This window comes from Cygnus olor, chromosome 6, assembly GCF_009769625.2.
Source record: "Cygnus olor isolate bCygOlo1 chromosome 6, bCygOlo1.pri.v2, whole genome shotgun sequence".
NCBI classification, from domain to species: Eukaryota; Metazoa; Chordata; class Aves; order Anseriformes; family Anatidae; genus Cygnus; species Cygnus olor.
Window position 1 is genome coordinate 32,588,614 of NC_049174.1, and position 22,889 is coordinate 32,611,502.

Genomic DNA, 22,889 nt, shown 5'->3' on the forward strand with positions numbered 1-22,889 from the left:
TGTAGATGATTCCAAGTTTTGTGGTTGGTTGGCAGTGGCCAAGATAGAGGGGAAATGTGGGAATACAGACAGGGAAAGATTTAAGTGCCCAGGTCCAGAAAAAAAAAAAAAAAAAAAAAAAAAAAAGAATCTGTTAACAGAAGAACAATCAAAACCTGGGAAGGCAGTGAAGGAAGCCCTCTCTGCTCTACCAGACATTTGCATGTATTTAAAATCCTTCCCAATAAAGTTCATAATGAATTTAATTCAGTCCCCTATGGCCCAGAGGAATGTTCTGAGTAATAAAAAGTATTGCTAAGGGAGAGATGACTGCCAAACTCGTATTCCGTGCCAGCGACGCATATTTATATTATTGGCACTTAAACGCTAGGTTTATTTTACTACTTAAATGATCCTTTGTCACGTATTAAGAATTAATACTATAAGATCTACTTTTGGGAAGTTACAATAACAATTGCCAAATTTAAATTATTGTTAAATTTGTATGCTTTACTTTTTAAGAGGCTTAGTGTTTGTTTGTTGTTGGTTTATTTTTTTTTTTTTCAGACTAAAATAGTAATTGAACGTGGCAGTTCTTATTTATGGCTTAGCTTTTTAAAATGGTTTTAGTCAAGGATCTTTTCATGTCTGCTTTTTGTTGTTGTTACATTGAAATATGCACATCAATGTTAAACGAATTATAGGCTCAAACACTTACTTAAAAGGTGGTGTATTCACTTACACATAGTCAATTAGGTAACACAAGGTCTCCTGGCTTCTGGTGGCACAGTCTGATGCACTTCTGAAGATTAAACCCAGTGATTCAAACCTGTGTGGGAAATGTCAGGCACCAGGGGTGGAGGTCACTGGACCACAGCATCACTCTGTTTATAAACGTCGTTATTCCATGGGAGATAAATCTCTGCTCTCACCTAGCATGTCACTTCAGTGCAGTAGGCAGGAAAACAGAAAAATAAAATAAAATAAAATAAAATAAAATAAAATAAAATAAAATAAAATAAAATAAATGGAGCTACTAATTGTTTTCACTTTAATAAGAAGGATTGGAAAGGGAAGCTCAATATGAGATGAAATGTGAAGGAGTTTAATTCCTAGCAGGCAGCAAGTGCTAGGGAAAAAGTGCATGAGTACTGATATAAGATGCAGTTTGTTTTACATTTGAGTTGATATTAAGTTATTTAAGCACCTTCTGCACATTACGTTACAAGATTAAAATCTATATAGCCTGTGTACACGTTCAAATTGCAGCAATAATTCAGTCAAAATATTTAATCTGTTAAGGTCTGAACATAAAGCTTTTTCTTTTGATGCACTTAGGCTTACTTCATACTTTTAAGTGTGAACAGTTGGAAAAAATACTGTGAATTTGTCAGGATGCTTATTTCTATGGTGCAGCTCCTTTGAACCAATATGCCTTTTTTTTTTTTTTTTTTTTTTTTGTCCAAGTGTAAAAATTCAGTTACTTATCAGTGGCAAATGAGGAAGTTTTACAGACATTTCCTCCCAACCCAAAAAAGTCTAACCTCCTCCATACTATGCAAGGGCACGAGCAGCTCATTTTTCACTGGCTGTACAGACAACGAAATATTCAATTGCCCAGAACAAAAGTCTCTGAAGGATATAAGGGGGAATCTCAAGCATTTGGCAGTTTGGCCTTAAAAGAAAGGTCAATGGCAAAGAATTCAGATACAAGTGAAAAATTAGACTTCTCAGTGCACTGCATATGAGCTTTAAAACTGAATGCACGCAGTGTTTGCCCAGTTTTTCACAGCATCATTCATAATTTAGGAAACTATTAATCAGGATGATGAAATATCCTTTTTGTAACTAATAACACAAATTTTACACAATAGAGCTTATTTTCTTTCCCCTTGAAAGAGATCATATGGTAAAATTTGGCAAGAACTTTGCAGGCTCTGGTTTGTGGGCTTTGTGTTTAAGCTGCACAGGAGAAGAAATCACCACAGAAGAGCGGCAGCATCCCACTGCGATCTTTTTATAAGGCTCAGCAAAAGTCACTGCTTGGGGCTCCTTGTTTTCTGTCAGTTCGTGCCAGGACCACTATCCCTGTATTTGTTATGCTGACAGCAGATAAAAAATACATAAATTTGCAGGACTAATAAAAAAATGCAGATCAGTTTATGCCAGAGACACTCCAGGAACTGAAACAAATGAGGCAAGAAGTCGGGGAAAGAGTCGGGCAGCCAAGCAGGGGCACGGGACTGTGTAAGAACAGGGATGAGAATAAAGAGCCTGTCACTAATGGAAGTAAGGGGAGTTAAAAACAGAAAATGGCAAAGACGTCCGCTTTTATCACTTGCCTACTAAAAATAGGCTTCCTAGTCGTCCTTCCCCCCAACCCTGTTAATCTATTGCTGTATTTTTCAGCTAGGCTACTTCCCCATCCTTCCAAAATTACCATGACATTAAGTGACTACTTTTGCTGTGACATTATGTGATTAGGGAAGCACATGAGCAAAAAGACGACTTTTATTTGGTATCTGTCATTCAGTGAGATCATAATTATGGCTTTCATTAAGAAAATCAACTTCTTTAAGAAAACGTGACGTTTCATGCCTTTTCTTTGATGGAGATGGTGGTGGAGGGAATGGGGAAATACCCTGTTTAAGTTCTGGCAGTTTCAAAGTAAAAAAACTTTATTTTCTTCCACCCTTCCCCTTACATTCATGTCTTCTCACTAGTAAAATACCACTTTTCTGGCTTGAAAACAGTGGGAATGTACTGTTTCAGAATTGCATTCCTACAGTGATCTGTTTAATGGGGGCATCTGCCATTCTAGACAGGTAAGAATTAAAACCTTTCTGTGCTTCTGCTGGGAAAGGAGGCACGGCATTGCAGGAAATAAAAACCACAAGTGTCTCTGGAAAGGCAAACCACGCACCAGCAAGATACTCTCTACTACTTTGTGCACTTGCAGCAGGGAAGGCAGCCTGCAGCTTGCACTCCCTCTGAAGCATTCACATAAGGCACGCTTCCTGCAAAGAGAAAAACGAAGTGGAAACAGTAAACTTGTGGCTCTATTTCGTTTCAGAAGTAAAGCTTTGAGGGGGAGCACTGAGGAGGAATTATCTCCTGTACCTCACAGCTCATGTAAGATGCCAGCACATCCAGCGCCTGTGCGTGCTGGAAGCGGTGGGTGCCAGTGAGGACTGGGGTGCCCTTCGTGGGGTGCCCGTCCTGGGTGCCCTTCCCCTGCTCCATCTCCTGGTGGGAGCAGAGCTCGCCCGTCACCGATACGTTTCTCCAGGACTGCACTTCTGAGGACGGCATCGCTGCTGCAGCTCCGCTGAATGCCAGTCCACAGAGGCAGCACTTTCAGACATCCACCACTTAAGCCACCCCCTTTTTAATGCCATTAGTGATGCAGCAACGTGTATTTATACCTACATATAAATACAGAATGGTCGGATACCACATTTTTAAACATAATTTATAATCTGAAACTGTTTACACTTTCATGATTAGGCTCGGGTTTTTCTCATTTACATTCATAATTTAATTCCACTGGAATTCGATTTTAAGAAAGCCCAACAAATCTTAATTACCATAAAAAGATCCATACATATTTTACTTAAAAATATCTTCTGTAAGAGGAAATTTACCAAAAATAACACCAAATATATTATTATGCATACAGTTTCTTCTTTTTTTGTAAAGTACAAACAAGAATCTGATCTCTTTTGGGTATTGCCTGATCTTATATGGCTATAGGTTCTATTTATTTTGTTCATTTGTTTTTCAAAATAAAGGGAAAAACATAAAAAGTGTAAGAACACAGACCAAAACAAAGATCCATTCTTTCCAAAGATATAGGCATCGATGGAAGAACACCTCGAAAACTAATAAATGGCAATAGGTACAAAGAAACACTATCCAAGCACTGTGCGATCTTTTGTCCGTAGCGTATGCTGCAATGACCTCGTAACAGTTATTAAAACAAACAAACAAACAAAAAATGCTACTGGCAGAAAAAGCTGTTAAGCAAAACACTGAAAAACTGGTACTATTTCCTAACCAGTAAGTGCAGAACTGATACTAGGTCCTTTCTGTTTTTTGTTTTCCCACATACGCACACTTCTCCCTCTGAGACAACGCTCTCAGACACATGGTCTGATTTTTGGGTGGTCCTTTGGGGATCCAGGCGTTGATCCTCATGGATCCCTTCCAGCTCGGGATATTCTGTGACTCTATGCTTCTCTTTTTGTTCACAGGGCTGATTGTTGCAACTCTGGCAATATGCTGGATGCCAAACCAGGTTAGAAGGATCATGGCTGCTGCGAAACCAAAGCAGGACTGGACTGTCCCCTACTTCAGAGCGTACATCACTCTTCTTCCCATTGCGGACATCTTCTTCTACCTCAGCTCCGTGGTGAACCCCCTGCTGTACAACATCTCCTCTCAGCAGTTCCGCAGCGTGTTTCTGCAGGTCCTCCGCTGCCACCTGACCATACAGCACGCCAACAAAGAGAAGTTCCTCAGAGCCAACCTGAGCTCCAGAGCAAGGAGCAGACGGTCCCTGCGCCCACTGTTCTTTTCTTCTGTGCGTAATTCTTCTACAAAGAGCAGCAAGAAAGTTTTTTTAAGTACTTTTCAGAATGAGACCAACTGCAGTCCACAGAAACCAGGTCCTGAATCGCTGGAGCCCTGCTCGGAAGTAGTGCCACTGGAGATGAGCTCAGAGCCCACTCCAGACACACAAACCAGCCTTTGTGAAAATGAAGTATGACTTTATAAGGCAAAGTTAATGATCAGCAATGAACTTAAAAACATGTGAGTTAAAGTGGCTGAGGAACTGACTACATCTTAAATGCAATAACACAGATGGATTTGTTTCCAGTTATGCAAAAAGAGCAGGATTTTTGGATCCTGCTGTTTAGATTTTTAACTGCACACTGGAAATTCAATCTGCTAACTGAGTTCATTAGCTGCCAAAAATGTCAGCCTCTTCCTCCCCACAGCCACTGAACTTTCCTCACTGTTGATAGGGATTTGGAAACAAATAGAAAATAATTGCTGTGTCTTTGAAGAAAGGAGACAGGACAAACTGTGCAGAGCAAAAAACTTGCTCGAAGTTTAGCAATACAAAGACAAGAGAGACAATTTAAGGAGCAGAGCAGTGGTTATCACGTGTGCCCTCGGCACCACACCAGAATTCCCTCTTTTCTTCGGCCGGGGTCCATTGCAGAGCGGAGTGTTGCAGCAGCTGATACAAACAGAGTTCACTTTCCCAGGAGAGCAAAAAGACTGATATCCGGCAGAGGCTATCAGACAGGCTGCTGAAGATGCGCAGGATTTGCGATACATGATTCCTGTGACACAGAACAAAGGTTACTCAGCTTGGCATGAACCTAGTTTTCCTTTATAACATGATTCACGCTTGAAAACCGTTGCAAAACCAGTTAAATCTCCAAAGCAATGCTGGTGATTAAGCCACAAACCTGAGCTGGGACATGACTACCAGCTCCGCACTGCAAGAAAATCACAGCCACCCTTTCTGGGATTTTTTGTTTTATTTAATTCTGGTTGGACCCAACAATACCACAAACTTGATTCACCTAATGTACAGCAAAACGTATTTTATAACCAGAATGTTCCATGTTTTCTAATGCATTGTTTGAATAGCTACAACTGGAACGCAGTTTGAAAATTACTTTTGATGCTGAACGTGTCTGAATTAAGGTGTCTACATAGCTACTGTTTTATATGCTGTTAATATGGCTCTTAATGTTTTTTTTTTTCCCTTTCTTGTTGCTTTGTCACACAGACACAAGTAACCAAGAGTAAAAGGAGAATGACTATCAGCAAAACTTTTTCTTCCCTTCCCCCACCTTTTTATTTTAAAGAAAAACTAGAAGTACTTTTCCAAGTAATCGCAGTTCTTGGTCTCTTTGAAGTTTAACACTTCAACAAATAATTTCCATTTGGACAGAAATGGGTTTTCTGAAAGTCTTTTATTTATAAATACAGGTAAATTTAATCTATTTTAATTAGTTAATTTAATTAAATTTATGATTTCTTAAATTCTTCGTATCTGAAAAAAACATGTACATTCTGATGCACATAGTTGTTATTTTAAAATGTTCCATAAAGGCTATAAAATAAAAAGTTGTATTCCCCCTCCCATCCACTCCCAAACACAGCAGGAACCAGTTGTGGCACTTCTACCTCTCACTGCTCTAAAATTTTCCCACAAGTGATACAGTAGAAATTGTGCTGGAGAAAAGCGTGCAACATCTACATACTGGGGGGTTTGCTTGTATTGTCTTGCAGTTGCAGAAAGAGGTGAACATTTCTAAGGCTAACAAAATCATGATTCCTTCAGAATATGGGATTGTCAAAAGGATTTTTCTTTTCCCCCTCTGAAGGACGTGGGACCAGGATTCCCTCAAACAGTGCCTCCAAACCCCAAAGCACTGTTCCATAAAGTTTTCCAAATACACGTTGATTAAGATTTTTTTTTTTTAAAGACATTTGGCAGGAAAATAACCTGTAGGTTTTGAACTTACAGCACCTGCAGGTACTTGTTAAATCCCCAGGAGCTTCAGAAACAAGCATTGCAGCACCCACACAGTTCAGTGATACTTCTGCAGTAGCAACTGGCACCACGCTACTAAGTGCTGTGTACAGCAGCAAAATACTGTTTATTTGGGCTATGTTCAGAAAGAAGGATTTCCTGCCTTCAGAGGATCTTAATTAAAGCAATTCTTTAGATGTAGAGCTTAGCGATATGGTTTAGTGGAGTGCTTAGTGTTAGGTCGAAGGTTGGACTCGATGATCTTGAGGTCTCTTCCAACCTAGAAATCTGTGTCTGTGTCTGTCACTACCTCGCTGCCATTCAAACAACGTGGGGACTTCTCTGGTTTGTGTTGTCCCTCCCACTCCAAATCTAAACTCTGAGATGTGTTTTAAGGCTGTCAGGTTAAACTTATGAAGAGAAGCCCTCAAGACAGTGTTAAATCTTCCTCTGTCTCCAGTGAGCTTCAATCAATCAACACAGCAGGTAGAGTCTTTTCTCAAGAAGGAAGAGGAGCTACAGACGGCTCTAACCATAACAGCAAAGGCACACTGATCAAGAGGCACAGTATTAATATAGTTCACAAAAAGAAGACCTCTGTCCCTGCTGACAAACCATTGCCAAGGGGCCTCAACTATGCTGCCACTGATAGGCTTGTGATACTGAAATTTCAGTAGACGTCTCCCACAAAGATCTGGTATTTTGTCTGAAGTCTTCCTACAGCTGAGGCAGACGTGACCCTTCCCATACCTGCAGTTAACTTTTTTCCTTCCCTTTCTCTCCTGAAAAAAGAAGTCTTGCATTCAGTGGAACTAAGCACAGTGATTGCTTCCCCCTCTAATCCAGCACCTCTTCATCATCTATTCCTTCCCTACAGCTACAGCCACCTACCTAACTCGGCCATTCCTCAGTCTTCATACACACAGCGGCAAATCTCAGTTTTCTCCTCAAAGCCCATGCCTGCCAAAAGCTTTTGACATTGGCAGATTTGCTACTCCCATTGTTTTATAGATCACTGTCAGTCTGCCATTTCTTTTTCACAGGATTCCTGCAAGGCCCTGTTCGCAACAGTAAATGACTTAGGAAAGTCCCTGAAAATATCCTATACCTTGCAATATTCCTGTAGACTAGGAGACGAGAGCTGTACAGTGCTATGAACAATTAGGTAATGTGCTCTGATGCATGTTTTTCACCTGACAACTCTAGGAGACCTCTCCTGCAGAAATCGAAGTCCTGCAGCGTAACTCCAGGCATTTACAATTCCACAGAATAATCCTGAACTCTTTTTGAAGTCAAACCCCAATATTCCTGCACAGACCAGAATTTTACAACTTCAGCATTGGAGTTTCACACACAGATGGACCATGTTCATGCATAAACAGAGAGAATAATCTCGCAAGTAATAAAATCCCATTGCAGTGCTTCTCCTGTGTCTTTTCTGTAAGTATTTTTTTCTAGTTGGGAATTCCACTCCCAAATGATTGTTTACTCCTATTTCCAGCTATAATCTGAATTGTAACAAGATTCTTGACATAATTAAAAAAAAGTCATCACTTCCATCAGTTTTTCAATAGATACTTAGCTAAGACGTGTCCTCCATGTCCAACCTTTTTTTTTCTTTAAGTACTTATGGATCCTTTTCAGCTCACAAATTAGATGTTATTTACACTAATTAAGCTTCCAAGAATTTATGAAGCATCAAGCGTGAACTAAACTTGATCAGGATAAAATGGCTGTCCCTTTTCTGTAGTTCTGTAGTATAAGATACGGCAAGATATAATGAAAACAGGTATAGAAGATTAATGGAAAAAGAAAGAACATTGCTACTACAAGAGTGGCATTTTTAGAACATTTCAGCCACGAATTCACTTTTTTTTTTTTTTTTTTTTAACCTTGAGTGTCAAAGAGGAATGACACTTTTAACTATATGATTTAAAGGCGGGAAAATACTCTTAAACATTCTTCACACCGTATTGTGATTCCAGTGAAATAAATTGTGGTAGAAAATAAATTAGCACAACTGACTTCCATGATTCAATGCCAGAAACACAACTCCCCTTGCTCCAGCAACAGCTTAATATACCACAGCTACTGCAGTTCACCACTGGCTTAGAAAGCCTAAAGGCCCAGGAGCAGGCTGTCCCCACATGCCGAAAGACAAGTCAGTGCAGAAGAGACCAGCCTGGTTGACCAGAGAGCTGTGGCTAGAGCTCAGGGAGAGAAAGAGGGTTTATGGCCTTTGGAAGAAGAGGCAGGCCACTCAGGAGGACTACAAAGACGTCGTGAGTCTGTGCATGGAGAAAATTAGAAGGGCCAAAGCCCAGCTGGAGCTCAATCTGGCTATTACTGTCAAAGACAATAAAAAATGTTTTATAAACACATAAAGAAAAAAAGGAGGACTAAAGAGAATCTCCATCCTTTACTGGATGTTGGGGAGGCAGTGACAAGGGATGAGGAAAAGGCTGAGGTACTTAATGCCTTTTTTTCCTCAGTCTTTAGCAGCTAGACCAGTTGTTGCCCCCTGAGCTGGTAGATGGGGACAGGGAGCAGAATGCAGACCTCATAATCCACAAGGAAATGTTTAGCGACCTGCTATCCACTTAAATGTGCGCAAGTCTATAGGGTCAGGTGGGATCCACCTGAGGGTACTGAGGGAGCTGAGGGAAGTGCTTCCCAGGCCGATTCCCATCATTTATCAGCAGCCCTGGCTGTCAGGGGAGGGCCCAGTCAACTGGTGGCTAGCAAATGTGACGCCCATCTACAAGAAGGGCTGGAAGGAGGATCCAGGAAACTACAGGCCTGTCAGTCTGACCTCAGAGCTGGGGAAGCCCCTGGAGCAGATATCTTGAGTGCCATCACACAGCACTTACAGGGCAACCAGGTGATCAGGCCCAGTCAGCATGGGTTTATGAAAGGCAGGTCCTGCTTGACGAACGTGATCTCCTTCTACAACAAGGTGACGCACTCAGTGGACGAGGGAAAGGCTGTGGACGTGATCTACCCAGACTTCAGTAAGGCTTTTGACACCATTTCCTATCGCATTCTCCTGAAAAAACAGGCTGCTCATGGCTTGGATGGGTGTATGCTTCGTTGGGTAAAAAACCAGCTGGGAGGCCGGGCCCAAAGAGTTGTGGTGAATGGAGCTAAATCCAGCTGGAGGCCGGTCACTGGTGGTGTCTCCCAGGGCTCAGTACTGAGGCCAGTTCTCTTCAGTATCTTGATCGATGATCTGGATGAGGGGATCGAGCGCATCCTCACTAAATTTGCTGGTGACACCAAGTAGGCCAGGAGTCTGCTCAAGGGTAGAGGGGCACTGCAGAGGGATCTGGATAGGCTGGACCGATGGGCCGAGGCCAACTGTACGAAGTTCAGCAAGGCCAAGTGCTGGGTCCTGCACCTGGGGCACAACAACCTGTGAAGCACCTCTCCTGTGAAGACAGGCTGAGGGCGTTGGGGTTGTTCAGCCCGGAGAAGAGAAGGCTTTGGGGAGACCTTGTAGTAGCCTTTCAGTACCTAAAGGAGGCCTACAGGAAAGCTGGGGAGGGACTCGTTGTCAGGGGGTGTAGTGATAGGACAAGGGGTAATGGCTTTAATCTGAAAGAGGGTCGATGTAGATCAGACATTAGGAAGAAGTTCTTTACTCAGAGAGTGGTGAGGCCCTGGCACAGGCTGCCCAGAGAAGCTGTGGCTGTCCCATCCCTGGCAGTGATCAAGGCCAGGCTGGATGGGGCTTTGGGCAGCCTGGGCTGGTGGGAGGTGTCCTTGTTTATGGCAGGGGGGCCGGAATTATATATTTAAGGTCCTTTCCAACCCAAACTATTCTGTGATTCTGTGAAACGCTACTCTCCTTGCTCCAGCTAATATACCACAGATACTGCTATTCACCCACTGAGCTCAGGTAGGACAGCAGCATCCTTTCCGCATTATCTGTAGAAGATGAATTGCTTTTTTATCTCAAGGATGTCCTTCCTCACACTCAACTCTTGCAGTGGTTTATTTTAGCGTTGAGCCAGTTCTGAGATCTTCCGGCACCATCTGCCACCAGCAGTCTGAACAGCAGACGGTGCTTCAGAGTGGTTATCTGCCTCATAAGGCTCATACCACAGACAAGTGCTAATTACTGGATATTCTTGCTTGAGCAATCAGCCTGATACTGTCATTAACGCATCACATAGAAATATAATTGCCAAACTTTTGGGGAGCTTTTCTACCTCCGAATGTTCTGAGTTGCTGGCTAGGTAAGGAGACTTCACATTTTGTACTCTGCTTTTATTGGGACAGGGTCGTTCCCAGCTACCTACCCTCAACAGTTTACACTAGTGCTCAATTACTGTATGTACTGTGCGATCTCTTGATAGCTGAGTACTGAGTAATTCAGCCTTTTTCACTGATTCAGCAGGGCACTGTGGGCTATGCATATGCATAGGTACTATAAAGATGTTTTACTATAAAGTATCTATTGCTGACAGATTGATTTTCCTTCATTTTAGCCTCAAGGTCTGTGTGGTTGGCTGAAGATGCACTTTACTAGTACTTTTATGAAGAGAGGGGAGTAGACAAGGCTGGAGTACCTGTGTGACAATGCAGTAATATTCCACCCCCTCTTCTTCCACATGCACCTACTACACATTAAAACAAACAAAAGACACCAACAAATAAACAAATCTAACACTCTGAGGTAAAACCAAACATTGACAATTTACTCCTGGACTGAGCAACCTGCCAACCTTATGCTTCTCTCTGCCCCACGTGATCATACATTTAGAGAGTGTGAAGGCCCAGAACTATTTCTGCAGGATTTCTGCCCTATTCCATGCAACTAAGTGATGAAGATAGAGGTCCTGAAGGCTGTTCTATAGCTCCTGCTTGCAATACCAATTTTCTCATGAAGATCCACACTACACACACACCCACATCCGCCCCAGAACTGCGATGCAATGCTCAAACACCCTGCTTAGCTGCTGGTTAGCTCCACACATCCACACCCTGGTACTCTGTTTCGGTCGCATGCAGATGCATTCAGTCGTGATAGCAACAAACAATTGATGCTACAATTTATTCAAATTTAAAACATGACAGTTCTCCCACCTACCCTGTCTGCAAAGCTCAGTGCATGTTATCTGCATGTTGAGTAGCAACTAAACATGTTTCTGGGACAACAAAAAGGTGACATCATACCTACCTACTTCTTACACTGTATATAAAGGACACCAGAATATCCAAACATTTTTTCTTACTGCTTGAAAAGGGCCTTATTAGGCACCTCACATTCTTCTGTTATAGAAGGTACAGGGAAAGAAGAGCAGATCTGACACTCCAACCTTAGAGCCAACCATAATCCTAAAAATAGGTAACTTTGCTTTGCACATGTACGCTCAAGACCATCCCTTAGTAAAACAGTCTTTGAAGCCAAACTAGGCAACTAAGATACCACCCCCAAGATCCATGACCTCATTTCCAAAAAAGACAGCCACCTTCCCACTTGATGACCCAACTACTCTTAACCTGTTTCCTGCAAAGATACACCTCAGCAAGAAACTGCAGCACTCTGCTCTACCCCAGAACTGGCTATGGCCTCATGGCCACAGAACTGGTAGCTGTAAGTTTAACTCACACCAAACACACAACGTTGTTTAGACAATGCCAACTCTTCCAAGCCAAACATTCTATCTAATGGGCTATGACTGACAAACCCCCATTAAAAACAAACAAAACCCCACACTTGCTCCAGTGTTTTGTACATATCCAACTTTGTAGGCATAAAGTCGTATTTGTCTTCTGCAATTCCTTCCACAAATACTGCTTTAGTGAAATCTCCTCTGTGTACTCCAAGAATGCCGGTATCAAATCTTCTGCAGTGCTGGAAGAAACTCAGCTCAGCGAGGGTTCAGAAACAAGTCATCCTTGAGCAGTCACAAAATCCCCTTGTCCAGCTTGGAGTAGGAGGTGTGGATATACACACAGGCACAGCTTCAAGCACATAGAGAAGTTCTATATTTTAGGATAAGTAACTTAAAAAGTTAGCAGGTGGGCAAACATGAATTTTGAGGTGCACCATTAACAGACTTTGGCAAAATTTATCCCCTTGAGTCTTTTATCTTTGTCTGTCTCCTCCAAACAAGAGGCAGAAAACTGGCCAACAGTGGGCACTTCATGTTACAGCACACACAACCCCTGTGAAACCTGTAATAGTTGTCTAGTATTAGCACGTTTTTATGATTTGTATGCCATTTGAGTGTTATTTTTATGTTCATTAAGACAAGCCCGAGGACCATGCGTATGAACTGATACTCCCCCTCTCTTACAGTATTCCAAATAGCTCCAACTATCTTATTTCACAACAGTCAATGTTCAGGTCCTGGTAAGTCTCCAAGTTTTCATTTTTGTTGTGCTTAGACTTGTTGTCTTGTCTGCCTAGCCACACTTTGACTTTGGTTTCAGTTATATATCAACCTTTATTTCTTGTCCTGAACTGTCAACCCTCCAGTTGAGTGAAATTCAGCACCCAGTAGGAGTTATAAAAGTTCTGCGATGTATGCTGAAATCTAAAATGAGAACTTACTCTACAGCAACACGTAAACATCTAATATCCTTTTCTGAGGTACATAAAATATACAATGTGACTATTTCTGGATTTTACTGTACCAGTAAAGTTCAAAATTGTGTTCAAAATACATACAAATACATTTCTAAGTTCCAGTTTTCATATTAGGTTTTATGACAATCTTTTTATGACATCAGTGGTTTTGCCATTGTAACTGTCTGCTCCTTAGCTAGAACCTGTTTGCATACTTCATACAGTGATGGATGCAACAGTTCCCATTGTGATTTTCTCTCTGTCTTCTAGAGAAAGAGATTATAAATGCTTCATCTAATAAGATCCTAAATATCTTAGAAAACAACTGAATGTTGGAAAGGTAACAGTCTTCCAACATTGTTCTTCCACAGACAGTCATGGTTTCAGTTGGATCATGTTTATATTGGTTTAAAACAGGATTTATGTTGGGGAAGCTTAATTTATTTCCTTTATGATTGTAAATGCAGTTAGGAAGAGAAAGTTTAAAGTATAACCACTGTAAAGTATAACCATATCCAACCACATCCTCTGTGTTTCATTTTGCACTAACTCTTTCTATCCCATCTTCTCAACCTTCTGGAGCTCATGAGTGGTTCAAATAATTTGCACCTTGCTAGAAATTCTCATGAAATTTACTAAATGCCTTATAAACAACTAATTAAATACTATAAGCAATGATAATCAGTGTTCTTTAGTTGAAGAAACTCAGGCACTGAAATTAGGTGACCTGAAATCTTTTACAAAGCTGGGACACATACTTCCCAATTTTTAATCCTGTTTTAGGACCACAGCTATTTCATCCCTATCTCCTCCCTTTGATGTGTTCAGTAGGCAAGATAAAAGCATATCCATGCGATTAGACTCTTATGGAGTGTATAATTCTGAAAGAAAAAAAGCAAACCAAAACCCACCTGGTTAGCATATTTTCATCATAATTTTCAATGAAAACTCACAAATCCTCCTATAGGATCACAAACCCGCCTATATTTGGTGTATTTTAAAAATTGCACTTTTTTGTGGAAAATAATAGGAGGCTTTTGAAAATGAAAGAATGGCCTCCTCATTCTCCTTCTGACCTGAACTTCCACATCATCCTGCAAAAATTAAAGTATTTTAGAAGAAAACTGGATAATCGTTGACCAACAGATGACAACAGTCTGGATTACCGTGCTCTCTCTTCATAAATCATGCCTTCTACTTCTGGTACTGGAAGTCTGAATCAAAACCGCACTGTTAATAATGTAAATAACAGCACAAAGTAGCCTTTGTTACTGCTTGCAGCATCACAAAGCAGAAGCAAAGCATTCAACGACTTAAAAATGCATAGACGGAGAAAGTTAAGTACAGCTGCTAATGCTGGTATTACCAAGTATTGTTTAAAGCCACTGGAGGCTACGAACCAAAAGGCAAAGCTCAACTTTCACTTGCATGTCTAATTCTTTTGTTTTCTACCTTCCTTATTAATTTCTCTGCTCACTAATGAGGACTTAGAGCCAAGCATTAACACATACATTCTTTCAAGCAAAGCTGGTTCACAGTTCTCCATCATCTGTATGTTCCTGTTACAACAACAACAACAAAAGGAAACGCCTTGGATATCAAGACCAAAATATACTTTATCTTCTAGCAAGAGAGCTGAACTTGGACTTCACTTTCAGGATTGTGTGTTGGCATTTTTCTTGACACAATCCTTGTCTGCTGAAATGAAGTGGGAAGCCACAGTTCTTTATGCCTTTACAAACGTTAAAATGATATACTTTTGTGGTAAGTCCCATATCCCATAAATAGTTTTACATGCAAAAAGTCTTGATGCATCTTACTCATTGATGATCTTGCCAATTTCACTGGAATGTCTCACATGTTTATATTGGTGTGCCGCTATCGTTAAAATCCATTCAGCTTTTATAGCTTTAGTTATTTTATACTTACAGTTTCATAACCTGTTCAACTTCAGAACAGGATTGGCCTGTTTATTTGTTTATATATTTTTCCCCACATTCAAAGCATCATTGCTAATTTGGCAAAGTAAGCTCCATCAAGCCTTCCAATACATGTCCAGACTAAAAATGAAAAATGGAGATGAAAAGAGTTTGGATCTAATAAAAATATATTTGCCTACATTTTGATAAAGTCACTGGAAACTAAGAGAAGTGATAGGGTCAGACCACAGCGAAGGTTTTGGAAATGCAGATCACTTGTGTGTGAAGTGCAGTAGTCTTCAAGGAGGTTTAAAAGATACCAGGCTGTGTGCACTGTATCCTCCCAAAATTCAATTGTATACCTTTCATACAAGTCTGAGAAACAGAAAAACATAAAAAGCTATTGTCCATGTCCGGTGAAAAATGGAATTCACTGGACCAGTTACCACAACTTCTTTAAAATAATACAGCCCTTCATCACTTTTGCACTTGGATATTTGTCATGACTTTTGAGTCATAAACTACTTGAACTGTTAACTCCACCATTACTCTTGTGTATTTAAAGACAGTCAAAACAGCAATCTATTAAGTACTGTCCATAATTTCTCCTTAGCTGATGCACTTAGTTCAGTTCATCATGTGTGTTTGGAAGTTTTCCAAGCAACTCAAAGATTGGAAACAATTTCCTAAGAAAAGCTTTGGCATCTGGAAAGTGTTTCTGAATGGAAGTATATCCACAGCTCTAAGTTTTCAGCATTCAGTACAAATTAACAACATATACTGTATGCTTTTTATTCACACCAGCATCAAAACCAAATGTCATGCTTTCAATATTACTGTGTCTTCATTTCATCGGGTACCCAACAGTATGAGGTATGATGCAAGAACTGTCACATGCTAAATTTGTTTTTAATTCTCAATAAAAATTGTATTACACTTTAATTTTAAAAATATATCAAAAGTTGAATTGTTTTGATAAGCCGTGGCCAAAAGGGAAAGCATGGAAGGAAAAAAAGATCCACTGCCAGCTCAGTAGATGTTCCTTACTGTTTCTAAACGGATACTGGAGATACAGCTATTACCTGAAAAACTTTAATGTCTTCAGAATTGCTATAGGCATTAAACTGTGTTTGCTATTTTAATCATTTAGTCAATACATGTGCACCAGAGTATAATTTCCTCTTGATACAAATGTGCAGTTAGTATTAGTACTAATGGATGCTACGCATGAAAATAGAGAAGAGTATGTGCTTCTGTAACCCTGAACAGCCACACACAAAGCAACTTAAGCATGGCAGCAACACGGTAAGATTAAAAAAATAAATAAATCACAGGTAGAAAACTTAACGTTGGCCAAATCATGGCACAACTTAAGACACTGCTTTCCTCTGCTGGATAAATCAAATAACTTGGAAACCAATACTGAAGAAAGTAAAGAAAAAAAAAATTTTAAAAATTGCAATTCAACGGTGAGATGATCATCTTGTTCCTGAGGTTCCCATGCACTACTCTTAAGCATACAATTACAGTAATTGCTTTAATTACATTGCAGGATGATTATCTACAATGTAAATACATTAGAAAGGTCATTGTAAACCAAACAAATAAGAAGTTTCTTATTGCAGATTAATAGAAGCAATGAGCTTGTTTTCCAATTCACTTGCAAAGGAAAATTCATAAACAATCTTAGTTTTATAGATACAGACATTTTAAAATATCAGTCTCGTTAGTGCAGATCCTTCCCCCCCCATAGTAAGAAAGATATTTTGTAAAAGTATGTTCACTGCTACATTACAGCACAAAGTATATTGTTCAAAACATTTACACAGGCAGGTTTACTTACAGTAAGGTCTGTGAAATTTGCATTTGCTGCCTGCTGGGTTGATGGTCTCATCCTTCAAGCTCAATTCCTTTCTGAGCTATTCATATTGCAAGTTTCATTTTGCCCTAAGTAGTTTTTAGATCAGCTTTAATGCTCAAAGGCTGAGCTCTAGCCTTCAGTAAAAGGTAAACATTATGTTTTCTATGACATATGTATAAAAGCACATATATATTATAGACTCATGTAAATATCATCAAGATGTTTCATCTGATCCCAGTACACCATGGGATTTCTTTGTCCCTACTTATATTCTAAAATGCAGCAGCATGGAAATTTCTGAGTTGAAAGCCCATGAAGGGAAAGGACAGAGGCATGCAGGATGAGGGAATCTGCCATGGGTATTTCCACAAAGTATCTGCACGTGGAATTATTATAAGCAAGAGCTCTGATCCTTTGTCAAACATTTCATTTATGCTGTTTTCAAACACCTGCATATCCAGCTAAATGCACTGGAAACTTATCCCTTATGTTAATTTCTATGGGACAAAAATTACTTGGTGTAGTCTTCAGTGCCACATCCCATGTTCACCATTCTTCCCTCTAAAAGTAAAAAGCACCGATAATTTAATCTCTAAAACAAAATAAATTAACAAACTAATTTGTAAGATTCTGCTTCACAGGCAAAATACTGTCCTTCTGTCTATCCCACTGCAACAGAATGTTAGCACAACTGCATAACACTTATTTCAGCAAAAATTTAGATAAAACTTTGCTTAAAGTGAGAAAAATACTTTGTCATTTACTTGACAAAGTCTCCAATTCCGTGCACTGATGGATCCCCAAGTGCAACTAAATATAAATTGCCATAGCAAAGCGCATCTTTGCAGAGGAGACAGAGTTATCCTAGTTCCACATTATCACTCAGGTACATGCTTAATTACTTCTCGATTCTCAATTCATTTTAAGTTGTGCACTGAAGCAAGTTTCTTCCTAATAATACCAACAGCTGGGATACCATGCCCGCCTATCTGATTCAAAACATGAGTGACAAATACCTGCATTCTGAGCTGCTCCCATCAGAGGCTGTCACAATAATAGTTGCTTTTTGAAGCTCTGGCTTAGAAATGTGTCTAAGCTGCTGTTACTTCTCTCTCACCTGAAGCTGAAATACACTTTGTGAGATTGGTTCTCCAGAAATTGGGAAAATGTTCTGAGACAACATAGTAATATTTGAAGCACTAACCCTAATTTTATAGCAATTGAAGAGGAGTGGTTTGTTTAACTACAATCAGGCGTAAGGAATAATTTACAACATAAATGGAAAAAAACTGCATAGTCAAAGTTCTCCACAGTGTTGCTTACAGGAAGTTTAATACAGAAATGAGGCTGAACCCTCCAAGTGTTGCTGCGTAACTAACTAAGCACTAACAAGTACCCCAGGAAAAAGTCACTGGCTACAAGCTGGGGACTATGTTGTTGGCACACCACAAAATGTAAGTGGGTGACCCCCTTCACTGCGAAGGCTGGGTGACTGGATCAGTAGGTTACTGATTCAGACCATGAACTCTACCTCAATATATTGCATTCAACTTTTAAATATGGTTTAGAAGAACTTAACATTTTGCCTACTGACACAGCTATATTTTACTAAGGACAAAAGTGGGTTAGTCTATAAAAATTAAATTATACTCCTTTGGCTGTATCTAGTCAAGAGGAAAAACTCTAATTATGAGATTGCATTGTCAAATAAATGCAAATTCACATCTTTCATATTCTGGGTTAGAAACTCGAACTCAAATCTATTATAAATTAAAATCAATATTTGAAACACTTCAGCTTTCAGTGATAAGCAACAACTAAAAAAACCCACAAAGTTATGAGATGTACTGGTAGAAGTAGAATGAATTATTAAATAAAACTTGTGAGAATAAGGCATTTATATTGCACACATTTAAATATCAATTAGGAATAAAAACAATAAAGGATGATGAACTGAATCATATCAGTTTTACAACCCATTCTCTCTAGAATTGACTGAGAATAACAAACTATGCTCGCAATGTAGATTTCACTCAATTTGAAATACTTAGGTTAAAAATTGTAAATTTCAGCTAGTGAATAAATTTAAATCTCACAGCTTCAAATGAACAAGAACTGCATTTACAGAAGTAAATTAAATAAAACAGAACAGTAATACCTGCTATGCACAGCATGCTAGTTACCTCCTAAAGGGAAAATCCAAGTACCAGCCCAGAGATGGTACAAAATTGCACAGAAAAGAGAAAAAACAAGTTGCAAATCAATTTCTTCATAGGAGTAAGGTCAAGTTATGCATCTCTGGATGTCTAAAATCTATTAAAACCATTCCAACTCGCATTTTCAGTGTGTCACAGCCACACTAGCCAGACTGCAGTTGTTTGCTACTCAGTGAGAAGGAGCATGACTGCCTACCCCATGGTACATCTGGCACACAAGAGGCTGTCTCCCAACATACCCGCAGGTGTGTGCACGCACATGTGCAGCACGCTTATCCAGAAGCCCTGCGCTTCAACATGTGAGCGATTGCCCTGACTGAAAACACTCCTCTAACATTCACCTGAAGACATCACAGAAATGTTCCTGGAAGGCTGACACACTCTGAGGTAGCACTGAATTGAAACATGAAAGACCCCAGGAAGATATTTAAAAATATAAACACACGCACACAAATGTTAAGAATTAACTGAGAACAAGTGACTATTGTTAAGGAGAGGTATTTTTACATTTGTCTACATACCATATTGACAGCACTTCAAACCTCCACAGCATCAGCTCAGACTGATTAAAATTATTATTGAATCTTTGGTATGCAGATAGCAAAACCTTCAAATATTCATTTAGAGATGCTCAGACTTTCAAAGTACCTAGCAAGCCATAACTATCTCACATCATCACCATCTTTTACAAGTAAACTTGAAATAAAATACTCCAATAAAATACAGCTTGAAGGAGACTAATCTTCCTTTAAACACGCATCTTTTTCTCTACACTGGAGAGCTTCTGAATACTGTACAGAAACAGGCACTGTGGATGATGTTACCCAGGATGAAACAAAGTGCCAGCAGCTCAGCTACTGCTGACAGTTAACAGCAACTGCTAGGATTTTCACATTGCTCTTAATGCAGTGATCTGCAGCTACCAGCCCAAGCAGCACTAGCTAATTGGTAAGCATCTTGAAAATACTGATGAATGGTTTCCTAATGCAAAAGAACCAGTTACAATTCAAGACAGAGGCTGCACACATTTGCTAGGAAGAGAGGGACTCCCCTGTCCCTGAAGGACTCGCTGAGGAAGGACATACTTCAGCTGGATTTATATGAACAGCGTAACAGTCCTTTACATCAGTAATCTCCGTGCTATAAAGCATTACTCTCAGCTGCAAGCTGTTCTGCCACAGGGAGCAAGTTCCCCTTAAATCATGGTTAAGTCCAGTTCTGCCTTTTGCTCCATAAGCATACCACTTGGTACAGGGGGTCACATCTACATGGAGACATACCGGTGGTATTGCTCTCTTACCCTTCTAACGCCGGAAAACACCTTAATCTCTGTTTGCAGTAAGAGCAGGATGCTACATAAACTCCAGCAAACACATTTCCTCATCATCTGCCCACCCCGAAGTCCCTAATAAAGCTGTAGTCTTCTACTCATGCAGAAAGCTACAGAGCAACATGGTGTTCTGAGAGTCAAGGCAGCCCTCTAAAAATCTCAGATTTCTTCCATGAGGATGAATAAAAAAGCACTTTCTAGCACAGCTCAAAAGCCAATAGGGTTGAAAAGCAGAATCACAGCTAGTTTGTGAACACATTTAACTCCAAATATGCTAACTCAATATTAATTACAGTAAGGGAAAAACCTCCTTAGACTTAGGAAATGAGCATAGCAAATACATCCATTTATGCCTTCCCACTCTGCTCTGAACTCAAAAAAATAAATAAAAAAATTGTTCAGTATATACTTCTCTCCCTTTTGCTTGATGTTTTCTTTTATGGATGAAAGCAAAGATGACTAAACTTTCCTTCCCTTAAGATAAACCTTCAGAGTATATGAATTGCTAGAGTAAATAAAAGAAAGGAGGGAATTATTAATTTAATGCTCTTTCCTTACGTCTCTCAGGGAAAAAAGCCATGTAATTAACTGTAATGAGATTAAACTAACTTGTTGTTATTAATTTCCCAGTGCTGGGAAACTAAATCTGAGACCTATAAGACTGTGTATTAACAGATTTATCAACATTTGGCTTATGTCCTTCAGTTTTGACACCAGTTTTAAAGGGAAATGATTAACTCTATTGAGTTGCAAAGTCAGTCTGAAGCATAAGAAATTGAATCAGAAGTCTCTCCATGGGAATACCACATTTATTTGCAGCTGAAGACTGAAAGGGTGAAGCAAGAAGCAACAAATCCTGCCCAACGCTAATAAACAGAAGCATAATCATTACATTCTTACCAAAACTTTTCTCCATTACTTCTTTCTGACACATATCTTGAACGTTCACTGTACAATTCACAATAAACTCTGGAGAAGAGCAGTCATTGTTCAGCTGGAACTCCTCACACTGGTAGCACTGTATTTGCAAACCAAAACCTGGAACGGACAGAGTTTTGCTCAGAATAGTAATAACATTTAAGGAAACCCAATGTGTGGCAGAAGTCCTGCTTATCCTTCCCTCTCTGCGTTTCACCGATCTTAACAGCTCTGCAGCTCGAAGGGGGACTTCGGCAAAACCAAAACGCACCCAACGCGTCGCCGGTTTCCCCGAGGCGATGCCCGGTGCGCTCAGCACCCCGTTACGAGACGGCTCCGTTCCGGGGGGCTCCGGGGAGGGCAGGCAGGTGTGTGCCCCGTTCCGCCGGGCGGCAGCCGCCAGCAGGCGGCGGGGACCCAGCACAGCTCCGCACCGCTCCGCACCGCCCGGCTCCGGACCCGGCCGTGCCCTGAGCGTACGGTGGGCTCGGAACCGCCCCGCTCCAGGCAGAGCGACCCGGCCCGCCTCTGATCCGCGCCGCCGGGTTTCCTTCCCCACTAGTCCAGTACAAACGGTTTAATTACTGTTTTGCCACGCGCAATTACAGCCGCAGAGCATCCTTCACCTCCCGCTTTCGGCATGCAAGCGAGGAGCTCCGCGCGGCTCCGTCGGGGTGCCTCGCCTGGCAGCCGGGGCGCCTCCGTGTGTGTGTGTGCGTGTGGGGGGGCAGCCCCTTACCTGCACCCAGGCACAATCCCCAGAAAGTTGCGGCGAGGAGGAAGAGCCGCATCCTCCCGGAGCCGCGGCCGCCGGGCTGGCGTGCAGCGGTCGCGAAGGGGCATCAGCAGGAGGGAGGCGCCCCGGGAGCGCTGGTGCCGCTTCCCCGCCGCCTTGCGCCGCGGTCAGGAGCCCCGGGAGCGTCCCTGCCTGCCTGCTCCAGCCCCGCCGGAGTTGAGCGCCGAGGCTGGCAGCAGCCGTACGAGAGGCGAGGGCTGGGGGGCGGCTCCCCCCCTTCCTCAGCACCATGTGATGCCGCCGAGCGGGGCGGGGAGCGCCGACGGGGAAAGTTGAGAGAGGGAGGAGAAAGCCCCGCTGCCGCCGAGCCCCTCAGCCCCCCTCCTCTTCATCCTCCTCCACGGGTGGCGGAGCGGGGGCTGGAGCCCCCCGGGCCCCGCCGAGTGCCGGGGCGTGAGGGGAGGCGCGGCCCCACGCGTGTCCCGGTCCTCGCGGCACACCGCCCCTCAGGCGGGCGCCTCCCGCCGCACCCTGACTGGGGGGGGATCAGAGCGTGACGGGCGAGAAAACGGCCGCTGGTGGCCGCGGGCTGCCGAGCGGTGCGGAGCCGGCCGCCGCTGCCCCCGCCCGGCCGCGTTGACGCCTCTCTGCCGGCGGGGCGGGGCGGCCGGGATGGATGGAGGGATGGAAGGAGGGATGGATGGAGGGAGGGAGGGAGGGAGGCACGGATGGAGGGAGATGCGGGGAGCCGCGGGGCTGGCAGCCGTTGGCGGGGCGAGGCGGCTGAGGCGGCGCGA

The 22,889-nt window shown here is 41.8% G+C and overlaps 2 protein-coding genes across 3 annotated transcripts in view; one reads left to right on the top strand and one right to left on the bottom strand.

Annotated features, from left to right (window-relative positions):
- Positions 1-4,747, top strand: part of GPR39 (G protein-coupled receptor 39) — a 73,379-nt gene extending 68,632 nt beyond the window's left edge. The window contains exon 4 of the mRNA XM_040561582.1: positions 4,233-4,747. Coding sequence (XP_040417516.1) covers positions 4,233-4,747 — 515 coding nt within the window. The remainder of the gene's footprint in view (positions 1-4,232) is intronic.
- On the bottom strand, positions 2,473-22,760 carry LYPD1 (LY6/PLAUR domain containing 1). 2 transcript variants are annotated; one of them, XR_005821318.1, is made up of 4 exons: positions 22,096-22,760; positions 21,339-21,476; positions 3,100-5,330; positions 2,473-2,996 (listed from the first exon to the last, which is right to left on the bottom strand). XR_005821318.1 is itself a non-coding variant. In XM_040562271.1 (3 exons), the coding sequence occupies exons 1-3, from the start codon at positions 22,145-22,147 to the stop codon at positions 5,095-5,097; spliced, it is 426 nt and encodes a 141-aa protein (XP_040418205.1). In that variant the 5' UTR covers positions 22,148-22,760; the 3' UTR covers positions 2,473-5,094. The 2 variants fall into 2 exon arrangements, 1 of the variants encoding a protein (XP_040418205.1); XM_040562271.1 differs by having other exon boundaries at positions 2,473-5,330.
- Positions 22,761-22,889: the final 129 nt, after the last annotated feature.